Below are 12,027 nucleotides of genomic sequence, written 5' to 3'. Positions count from 1 at the left end.
TATATAACTTAATTCTGGATAATAATTTTATTATAGCATCTAATCGGCTATTAATGGTACTATAACTTCACTCAGGATCTTAATTTTATTATAACTTTATGATCTTCATACAGCTTTCTCAGTCATTTTATATTATATTCATTATGGATCTATTTTTTTTATACAGCCACCCTCATAAGTATTAGAGGGCTTCTGTATTACAATTATTTTATACATTTATCTACAACAAAATGTGTTTTATATCAATAAAAACACTCATCTTAAACTTTTCTGTGACTGTGTACATACTGCAAATGTCCCAGATCAAATAAAACATGAAAAATTATTTACTAAAAAGCCTGTATTTAACATTAACATTAGTTTGGCACTTAAGGTTTTCCAGGGTGTCCAGGATGAAATACAGACCAGATTAATGCCTTTAGGAATTGCGGTAATTACAAACTTTTCATTGCAAAAAAAAAACAGGAAAAGGAAACATGTTTAGAATTTTACTGGAATTTAGCATAAAATATTCTATTCCAAGTAACTTTGGACAATGTTTCATTCATCATGAATTGTTTTGCACCATGTTAAGGCCAGCTGGCGTTTTCAAAACAAGTCTTTATTTCATATAGTGTGACAACATTGTGCGTTTGTGTAACAGCAAAAGAAGTGAAGAAGCACATCTGTATGAACAAACAGGGAAAATTAGACAATTTGTATGTCCAAATCAGTGATTTTATAGGTGGAACTGCTTAACAGCTGTTACTATTTATGATAACAGCCATTATTAATTGGGTAATTTTGCACTGTCTGTTGGTTTTTTGGTCCATTTGTGGTAAAATGTTCACACAATGTAAAGGGGAAGTTGGTGTTTAGTTGGTGGAAACAAAAACCTCACAGTCGTGTGTGTAAGTTTGAACACTCCTGGTCTAATGACGTTCTGTTGTTTTTCTAGGTGAAAATAAGTGAACACATTCAGAGAACACACTTAAATATGGCACTGTTCTGCAAATGCAACTGTAATGCACAGTTTCTGTGTAATTAATGATTTCAACATACTGGAAAAAATATAAAATATATCTTTTGCGCAGCCCACATTTGTTCTGTGTAGAGGATGTGCTCACTTATTTTCGCATATTTATCAACAAGACATATCACTTGACCTGGGACGCCCAGACTTTTCAATAAGATTGTATGAGGAGTGCATGCTGGCCTGGCTAAGGCTCTATACACAGCATTTGTCTTGTGTTAAGTAGCCATTTAGCTTAGCACGATTACTTTGGCACATAGAAGATATGATGTTATGACTGAATTCATCTGACTGGCTGAAAATGATTAATGCTTTGATTCATCTCCAAAAGTGTGCAGACACCTGCTCATCCAGCGTTTCTTCTGAAATGAAGGGTATTAATTAATTAATAGTGGCAGCCTCTACTCTTCTGGGAAGGCTTTACACTAGATGTAGGAACATTGGTGTGAGGATCTGATGGCAGCCACAAGAGCATTAGTGGTCTTGGATGATCTGTTCTGGATCACTCCAACTCGTCCCATCATGTCAGAAAACAGTTCCACTGCTCCACTGTCCAATACTGGGGGGCTTTATAACCCTCTAGCCCATGCTTTGCACTAGGCATGATGACCTTTATGTGTGGCTACTCCAGAGTGTCCCATGACAGTCTGGTTACTAATCTAAATCTAGAACTGTCTGTACCCTGGTCCACCACCTGTGTCACACAACTGAAACATAGAAAGGGGCGGGGTTCTCTGAAGATTGTGATGTGGTCACGTGATTTGTCATGTGACACTTCTGTTAAAAGCAATGCTGGGTACCCCAAGCATGAAGGGTAACCGAATTTAGAACAGGTACGGTACGGTTTGGTCAACGTGTGTCAGAGGTGGGGACTTAAGTCAGTGACTCAGACTATCCCTAAACTCACTTGAGACTGTCACTCTCCCTTAACTGGCTCGCACCTCCACTTGGACTCTACCTAAACTGAATACAACTCAACTTGCACTCTCCCTAACTGACTCTCAACTCAACTTAGACTCTTTTTAAACTAACTCAGAATTCGGACTCTCCCTAACTGATTCACAGCTCAACTCGGACTCTCCCTAACCGACTCACAACATAATTCAGACTCTCTTTAAACTGACTCACAATCTGGACTCTCCCTAAGTGATTCGCAACTCAACTCAGACTCTCCCTAACTGACTCTCAACTCCACTTAGACTCTCTTTAAACTGACTCACAAATCGGACTCTCCCTAACTGACTAGCAACTCAACTCGTACTCACCTCAAATGACTCACAACTAAACTCAGACTCTCTTTAAACTGACTCACAACTCGCACTCTCCCTAACTGACTAGCAACTCAACTCAAACTCTCCCTAAACTGCCTAGCAACTCTCCCTAACTGACTCACAGCTCAACTCGGACTCTCCCTAACTGACTCGCAACTCAATTTTAGACTCTCTTTAAGCTGACTGACAACTAGGACTCTCCCTAAGTGTCTCGCAACTCAACTTAGGCTCTCCATAAAAGACTCACAACTCAACTCAGACTCTCTCTAAACTGACTCACAACCCAACTCGGACTCTCCCTCAACGACTCACAAGTTGATTTGGACTCACCCTTAAGTGACTTGCAACTCTGACTCTCCCTAACTGATTCTCAACTCAACTTGGACTCACCTTAAACTGACTCGCAACTCAACTTAGCCTGACCCTTAAGCGACTTGTAGCTCAACTCTCCTTAACTGATTCGCAACTCAGCTTGGACTCACCTTAAACTGACAATTTTTTGATTCTGACTTTCCCTAGACAGACTTGTGGCTCAACTCAGATTCTCCTCAAACTGACTCGCAACTCAGCTGGGACTCTCCCTAACTGACTCTTAGCTCAACTCAGACTCATAAACTCAATAGCAACTTAAACAGAAGTCTTTCTAACTGACTCGGAACTTACCTCAAACTCTCTCTTAACTGACTTGAGACTTGACTCAGACTCTCCTACAATTCTGAATGACAGAATAAAGTTCTTCAGGCAGTAAAAGTGGTGTTTAAAAAAGAGGCAAAACAACTCAAAACTGTTGGATAGCACATAGTTTGGATAGCAAGTATGGTAGCTAGCGCAAAAGCTATTACAGCTGCTATTCAGCTACATCTAGCTAAGGTTTAATTGAGTTACAGATCACATTCCCTTAAAAAGATTGCACCAGCTAGTAGCATACATTCTATACAATCTGCAGAATAGCCAGTGGTTTTAAGCTGTTTTGTTTCTTTCCTTTAAAAATGACTAATATAGATTAAAGTAAATGTCTCTGCAAAAGACTTGAGTCTTGACCTCTGAACACCTGTCATGGGTTTGTAGCGCATTGCTCTGTGGACATTAGAGAGAAAAGTTCAGTACAAAAGGAGTGGTCTCCAGTTTAGGGGTTTGTGTATTGTGCTTCAGTTAAAGACCTAAAGGCGGTCTTTCTATAGGGCTACTGGAGTTAAGTTCAGCTGGGCTTCTCTGGCTTTATGAGTTCCTTGGTTTTCCTCGTTCTGCCAGGTTCACTCAAGCTGTTTCCAGTGCCAGACATGAGTCACCATCCAGTCGGGGTTAGCCCCAGCCGTCAGCTCCCGATGAAACCTTCGACAGAAAATGTCACAAACGTAAACATCTAGAAAATTCAAAACACCACACTAACTCACTGGACTAGGGCTTAAAAGTGTGACAATTTCAGTACAGTGTCAAACAATATAAGAAAGGAATGTTTAAAACAGTCTAGGGACATTTAAAACGGTATGGCCAGTAAGTTCCTCAGTCTCTAATGATTGTCTCATTTACAGTCTTTTGTGGAAGCCACAGTCAATGATCACAACTAGGCACCTATTTATTATTATGCTGTATTGTTTATATCTGAGTTGCACCAAAAACATACACATTTTTAAAATACAACTTGTTTATTTGGTGAATTTAAAATAAAACTTGTCAGAGGTGCCATTACATTTGCACAGGCCATGTCAGAGGTGCCATTACATTTGCACAGGCCACATTTCCGGTTTTATTTTTTTCCAAATTGTTAAACTCAGCAAATAAACAGTAACTGTGCAGTACATTGTGCAGAAGTGTGTTCTCTGAGGATTTGTTAACTTATTTTCACTTAGAAAATCAACAAAACTCATCTAAAAATAAACAAGGGCGCCCAAACTTAGGTACCAATGAACAAATAGTATCATCATAACTATAAAACAATAAAACGTGGAAAGTTTAAAGGGGAATTCCACCAACTTTTCAAACTTTCTGCAGAAATAATTTGTTAAGATGTAGACAAAGTCATTCAGAGTGGTTTCATGTGAAATGCTCTGTTCTGGAGAAATGTTGTTGGCAAAATTGTTCACAGTGGTGGTGAATGGAACCAGACGTCTGAAGAGTTTCAACACTTCAGAAAGCTCCCTCACAGAAAGTTATTACATTAAATGGTTATAAATGTGCTGCCTGGTGCCTGAGACATTGTTTTATGATAGTTTTGAGAGTAAGCTTTGACCTAAAAATATATATTTCTTTTAAATCATTAATGGCTTAGGGGTATATGCAGGGTGTTGTGAGCACCACTATGTTACCATCATCAGCATTACATATAAAACTCAGAAGGCATGTGTAGGTTCACTGGTGGTTTTGGATAGTGGCCGTGAGTAAAAGGAGAACAATAAAGGCCCTGAAACAGAGCCTTGTGGCACACCATATTTAGCTTCTATGTTTAGAACGCTCCCCATTTACACTGCAAATTTGAAGTGGTCTGTGAATTAAGACTTAAACCAGGCAAGAACTTGTCTGTCTAAACCAACCATGTTTTCAAGCCTGTAGATTAAAATATCTTGGTCAACTGTATAGAATTCTGGACCGTAAATTCACACTTTTCAGCAGTCTCTACAATCCACAAAATGCTTTGTTCTAGAGAAACTCAGAATCTCAATGTTAGTGACAGAAACCAGATATGTCAAGAGTTAAATGCATAAAAAAAAAGTTATTACCTAAAATGATTACCAATATGTTGATTGATGCCTGCTGCACTGTTTTCTGCTAGTTTTGAGAAGATTTTGGTCTAAAACTATAACAATTTGTAGCATACCAGACGTATATGCATGTGTAGTGAACCATATCACATCAAACCACTCTGAATGACTTTGTTTACTTTAATTTAGCGATTAATTTATGCAGAAATGTTGAAAAATCAACTGTTCAGATCAGTTTAAGCAGTTACCACAGTTTCTAAAGTTAGCATTTTCATACTGTGCTTTAACACTTAACTGGGTTTTACTTTAACCAAGCTTTACTTTTAACAAGTTAATCATTATAGTGTTGTAAAGTAATTATGAGCAACGTCACGGCAAATTGTAGCACCCTTTTTTTGGCCTGTTTTTCAAATGTTGTGGCACAACATACACAAAAAAGTGCAGTAAAATGACCAATGACTGTAAAAAGTTAAACTTTCCGCTACCCGACCCAAAATGAAGGCGGCAGTAAATCAGACTCACGGAACGCTGAACTCAAAAATGACATTTCCTTAAAGTTTACTTATAAATGACAGTATGCGTGAGACGTGCGGAAAGCTGGAGCGCTAATGTGACAGATGGGGTGATTTTTCAGACATGAGAGAGAGAAAGCGTGCAAATAGCTGAGAGCAAACCTATTAGCAACTATATATCCATCAGAGCAGCACAGAAAACAAATGTCTGTCATAAGAGAAGAAACCCATTAACTACATTTAAAAGCATCTACAGCTCGTCACATTTATCAGCCAGTCTCATGGCATCGAGTATGTAAACACTTCATAAAGAGGTGGGGGGGGGGCAATCTCAACAAGCTGCTCATGGAGACACTGAGAAAGTTTTACTCTTTAAAAGCCACGATAAAAATGCTATAAATGTTAAACTACTTTTAAAGCTTTCTGAGTTGTATTATAAACCGTTCACTCCAGCGGAGTCATCATAATTTGTGCAGTTTGACAGGCTTAGAAAGATACAAATCTAATTCCAAAGAAGTTGGGACAGAAAAATAGAATACAAAAAACACACAGCAATGATCTGCAATTCTTTTTTGACCTGTGTTTAATAGAAAATAGTGCATGTTTCAACTATTTAACTTTGTCTTATGTATATATACACTTATTTTAAATGTGATACCTGTAACATGTCCCAAAATGTTGGGAGAGGGGCATGTTTACTACTGTGTTACAACACTTTTCCTTTAACAATGGTCAGTAACCATTCAGGAACTGAGGACACTAATTGTTGTAGTTGTTTAAGTGTAATTTTTTCGCATTCTTGCTCGATATAACAGTCAAGCGTCTCCACTGTCATATATTGAACTTCATAATGCACCACGTTTCCAATAGGAGACAGGTCTGGTGGACTCATTAGACCAAAATACATGTTTCCACTGTGCATTAGTCCATCTCACATGAGATTTAGCCCAGAGAAGTCGGCAGCGTTTCTGGATGTTGTTGATATATGGCTTCTGCTTTGCACAGTAGAGTTTTAACTTGCATTTGTAGGTGCAGAGACAGACTGTGCTTAGTGAGAAGGGTTTTCTGAAGTATTCCTGAGCCCATGTGGTTATATTCATTACAGAAGCAAGTCTGTTTTTAATGCAGTGCCTTCTGAGGGATTGAATGTTCAATATTGGTTTTCGGCCTTGCGATTTACACCCAGAGATTTCTCTGAATCTTTGAAATTATTCCATGTCATTGTTGTTGGTTGAAAGTAAAATTGAACCACTTAGAAATTAATAGAGCATTTCATTCACAATGTAAATTACTGTGTTATTTCAAATAAGTGTTAAATGTAGTCCAAACAAGCCTTACCGTCCCAACCAGCAGTCTCTTCCGATAAAATCAGAAAAACTTCACTTAGTAGCTTTATCTGATCAATTTTCCATTGCAACTGTAATACTGATTCCCGTAAGTGCCTCTATTGTATTTCCTGTATTGTGTTAGCATCCAGCTACTGGCACCAAATATTCATTTTTCCACACTGGGTTTAATAGGATGTAAGGTAGGATCTACCAAAAGCTGCACATTTGAAGTGTCTAAGGCATTCAAGCAACATGTTCTTTACTTTTAATATGTATCGAAAAATCAAATTCAATTCAAACTGTGTATTAATATATATAATGGTACTGTCAATACACTCCTCAGTTTCTTCCAAGAGTCTTTCATTTATCATCTGTCAAATAAAAATAATTTTGTGTATCATTAAACCTTTACTGGAGACACTCACTCATAAACTGCAGTGATGATTTTCTTTGGTGGTCCATCTACTAGGCCAGGGTCCACCTTGAAGATGCGAGTGCTCTCTGGGTCCTCTGGAACATCCGCACTGGTCAGGTGCCACAGTCTCATGATGATGCTGCAGAACTTCCTGCCTGGAGAAACAGCACAAAAGAATCATAGCTGACAAATTCATAATTGCAGTATCACTGAAGCTCACCAAGGTGTAAACATGCATCTGAACGGGGCGATTCAACTGCACAGATTTTGATTCAACTGCATTGATTTTGAATGGTGGCTTCAAGTATAATCAATTATAATATTCAATAAAGTATGCAATCATTTGAATCATTTCATAAGAATCATATTTGAACTAAACTAAAGTGACAGCTGCTAAACAGTGCTGACAAAAAGAAATCTAGAACAGGGCCAATTTCAGTCATGAAGATGAGAATACGCTAATTGGTCCTGACTAGTTTTCACGGTAACGCTTTATTTAAAGGCTACCTACACTGGGACAAAATGCATGAATCGGTAACAATTCATGCCAGTATCCGCAAAATAACATCAGATATTCTATGAGGTAAGTGACCTTGCATTGACATATACAGCATTAAACTCAGGTGACAGACATTTTTTCAGCTTATAACACTCTTATACGCATCATTCCCAAGAAATGGAACTAGAAGCCTTGTTACAAACATCATAAGTCAGTTCTATATTCATATCAGAGGCCAAGCAACATCTCAGAAACTTCCTGGGAATGACCACGCTACATATTAGCAACCATCTGGGATATCATAGCAAAGGCCTGGCAACACCTTAGTAACTACCTTGGACAGCAGAGCAATGGCCTAGCAACACCTTAGCAACCACCTGTGATACAACAGCAACGGTCTAGCAGCACCTTAATTATGACCTTGGATACCAGAGCAATGGCCAAGCAACAGCTTACCAACCATTTTCGATACAATAGCAACAGTCTAGCAGCATCTTAGTAACTACCTTGGATACCAGAGCAAAGGCCTAGCAACACCTCAGCAACCACCTGGGATACAATAGCAACTTTTTAACAGCACCTTAGTAACTACATTGGACAACATAGCAAATACCTAGCAACACCTTAGCATCCACCTGGGATACTATAGCGATGGTCTAACAATGCCTTAACAACCACCTGGGCTACCATAGCAACAGCCTAGCAACACACTAGCAACCACCTGGGACACTATAGCGATGGTCTAACAATTCCTTAACAACCACCTGGGCTACCATAGCAACAGCCTAGCAACACCTTAGCAACCACCTAACACTCACAAAGCAAAGCCCTAACAACAAACTGCAATGCCATACTAACCTTGTAACAACACCATAGCAACTACCTTGAATTACTATATACACCCAATTAAGATATCAAAAACAACCAACAGTGTTCTGCAACTGCTTTAAGCATTAATGAACATTCTCTTTATAGTGTCATCTGGCAAAGTATTGCTTCATTAATAGCTCATTCAGTGCTTATGCATGTGTTATGGAGCTAGCCTTCAAATAGTCATGGTAGCATTTCTGGGCGATGCTGATAATTTAATCAGCCCCGATCTTGTACCATTAGGAACGCTCACCTCTACTATCAAAAACTACAGAAACATCCTCAGGAAGAAGAAACACAATGTCGTCCAAAGAGATGGCGAGATGTCTTCTTTGGACCTCTGTTAGAGTGTTATACCTCCTCCTGACATCTGCTACAGCCTCGACACACAAAACACATCCAGCAGTTTTATACAGCAGTAATTCTAAAAAAAATAATTAGAGATCCTTCTGTAGAACTCCAACAGGTATTTACATGCATCTTTAAAAAGGAGGTTCTTCAGAGGTTTTTTTAGTATAGACAGTAATCATATATGGAACCATGTCAACTCAAAGAACATATTTAAATGCTTAAAATGGTCCTTCTCTACACCCTTAAACATGATTCTTCAGTAAAGGCAATAGTTAAATATAGAACTGTGAACAATTTGAATGCATAAGCGATTCTCTGCATGGTTAAATGGTTTTTCTCTGTGATGGAAACCTGTTGCATATTTTGTTGTTTAAAGAACCTTTTAAAAATTATTCTATATAGCACCAAAAAAAGGGTTCTGCCATTGTTAAAAGTCATAGAACCTTTTTTGGTACTATATAGAACACTTCTTGCTGAGCGCATGATGGAAACCTGTTGTATATTGTTCCTTAAAGAACTTTTTAAAAATGATTCTATATAGCACAAAAAGGGTTCTGCCATTGTTACAAGTGATAGAACCTTTTTTGGTACTATATAGAACCATTTTTGCTACGCGTGTATGATGGAGACCTATTGTATATTGTTCCTTAAAGATCCTTTTAAAGATTTCACCCCAACCTTTTGTGACTTACATACACTCTTTAAAATGATGGTTCTTCAAAGGTTCTTTTATTATTACAATGTTAAGCCTGAAACAAAAGAAGAACCCTTTTTGGTGCTACATATAACCTGTTTCAAAAAGATTCTATATAGAACCATCTACAGCACATTCTCTATCAATCTGAAGAAAGAACCCTTTCATGATGCAAAGAACCCTGTAATCATGCAAAGGGTTCTTTGAGTGTTCATGGTTCTATATTGAAGCTTTTTATTTACTAAAGAACCCTTGAAGAACCATCATTTTTAAGTGTGTAGTGCACTATTTAAGGAGTAGGGAGTCTTTCGTGAATCAGCCACAAATGTATAATCAAGAAGTGCGGACATTTATAACGCTCGTTTGGAAGGTGATTTAGACAGTCGTTAGCCAATCAGCAGTCTAGATTTTGGAACAAGCATCCTTATTGGCTCACTGACGCTAAAACTGATTACTAAGGTACTAAAATTTGGTATTGAATGACATGGAATTTTTTAAATACTTAGTAGTAATTCGATCATTATTATGAAAGTATTTAATTTCAAAGCCCAGCCTGATACACAACTACTACAAATTCCAATAAAACAGAACAAAATAATATTATATGAAGGTGAACGTATTACAGAATATTATATAATTGTTATTACAGAATGTTATATGATTGTTATACCACAGTATACAGGCCTTATAGTTACTTAATGTATTATCATACTGTTTCTTCATAGACTTCAGACTGTCATGCCTTTGATAGCTAGCATTAGTGCTGAATACCTCCTCAGACATCAAGCCCATCAGCTCCTCAAACCTGCCTTTGGACACCATAGTGGACACCTGGAACACTGCCTACAGAACAGAAGAGAACAAGTTCTGTAACACCACAGTAGAAGATTCCACACCACACAATTCAACAAACTTCATTATAGCCTTCATCAACAGTGACACAGGATGTTTGGTTGGCACCACAGGTCTACATACCTCAAGAGTTCTTTAGTACAGGCAATGGTTCCATTTAGAACCATGAGTGGTTCATGCTTAGATGGTTCTTTGCATGGTGAAACGGTTCTTCAGATTGTTGGAGAATTGGTTGTATATGGTTCTATACAGAAATTGTTACATGCTTCACATTGTAACAAGAGCAGGACCCTTTTTGAAAATGGTTCTAGATGGCTTCTAAAAGGGTTCTTCTATTGTTCCAAGCTTGACGTTGTAACAATAGCAAAACCCTCTTTGAAAATTGTTCTAGATTGCACCAAAAAGGGCTCTTCTATTGTTACAAGCTTGTCATCATGACAATACCAGAACCTGTTTGGAAAATGGTTCTAGATAGCACCAAAAAGGGTCCTACTATTGGTACAAGCTTGACTTCATAACAATAGCAGAACCCTTTTTGAAAATGGTTCTAGATAGCACCAAAAAGGGTTCTTCTGTTACAATTTTGACATCACAATAGTGGAACCATTTTTGGTGCTACACAAAACGAATTTCAAAAAGTTTCTACATAAAGTCATGTACAACACATTCTCCATCAATCTGAAGAACCATTTCACCATGCAAAGAACCATTTAAGCATGAGATGGTTTTATACAGAACTCATGGTTCTAAATAAAATTGTTGCCTTTACTAGAGAACCTTTGAAGGACCATTGCGCCTTTTACTACTTTCAGCTACCAGTACCTGTTTGACTCCATGGTCAAACTCCACACTGAAGTCCAGGTCGAAGTAGAGCTCAGTCAGAGCCAGTATTATCTTATTCCTGATCCATGTGATGGGATCAGGGGTGCCCACCACGGAGATACCCAGATGACCCTTATCATGGTCAGTGCTTTTGCAGTACTGTCTGTAGGGTACAGTACTGCTGCAGAAGTGTCTGTCTACACGAGCTGAGCACAGCCTGGACTCTCTTCGTGGACCATACAGGGCCCTGCACGCCTGCTTTGACCACTGAAGCTTGTTTGCAGAGAGCTCCTTCGTCCAGCTGCCGCTCGGTGATGAAGCCACCATAACACCGGACAGTTCTCGACACGAAATCCGCCTCATGGTGAAACAGCTCCGGGTTTTTATGTGCTGGCGCGTCGGTGGTCATTTAGCACTTACACAAAATCGGGTAGGTCTCTTCCGTCAACACTGACAGACACCGTATACTTTCCCACCTGTATTCCGGAAAGCCCCGCCTACCGCGCTGGGATTGGCTAGTAAGGCCTTTTCTCCTGCGCTGTGATTGGCTAGCCGTGCACTGCCTCCTCCGCTTGGACAGGCTAGCTGTATTTTACATCCTACGCTGGGATTGGCTAATAGGAGCTCATTCACACTGGGATTGGCTACGAGCATGCTCAGGCACTCATTGGCTGAAACGGGCCCGCGTTCATGGCTAGGATT

The 12,027-nt window shown here is 38.8% G+C and overlaps 1 protein-coding gene across 1 annotated transcript; it reads right to left on the bottom strand.

The window, feature by feature from the left end:
• Positions 1–585: 585 nt before the first annotated feature.
• si:dkey-82o10.4 (uncharacterized protein LOC797793 homolog) lies at positions 586–11,804 on the bottom strand. Its single transcript, XM_036558657.1, has 5 exons — positions 11,326–11,804; positions 10,423–10,494; positions 8,860–8,986; positions 7,248–7,392; positions 586–3,615 (listed from the first exon to the last, which is right to left on the bottom strand). The coding sequence occupies exons 1-5, from the start codon at positions 11,686–11,688 to the stop codon at positions 3,537–3,539; spliced, it is 786 nt and encodes a 261-aa protein (XP_036414550.1). The 5' UTR covers positions 11,689–11,804; the 3' UTR covers positions 586–3,536.
• Between the last annotated feature and the right edge of the window lie 223 nt (positions 11,805–12,027).

The sequence above is a fragment of the Colossoma macropomum genome, unplaced genomic scaffold, assembly GCF_904425465.1.
Source record: "Colossoma macropomum unplaced genomic scaffold, Colossoma_macropomum, whole genome shotgun sequence".
NCBI lineage: Eukaryota > Metazoa > Chordata > Actinopteri > Characiformes > Serrasalmidae > Colossoma > Colossoma macropomum.
The sequence above is the reverse complement of the archived record's forward strand: the minus strand, read 5'-3'. Positions and strand labels throughout refer to the sequence as shown.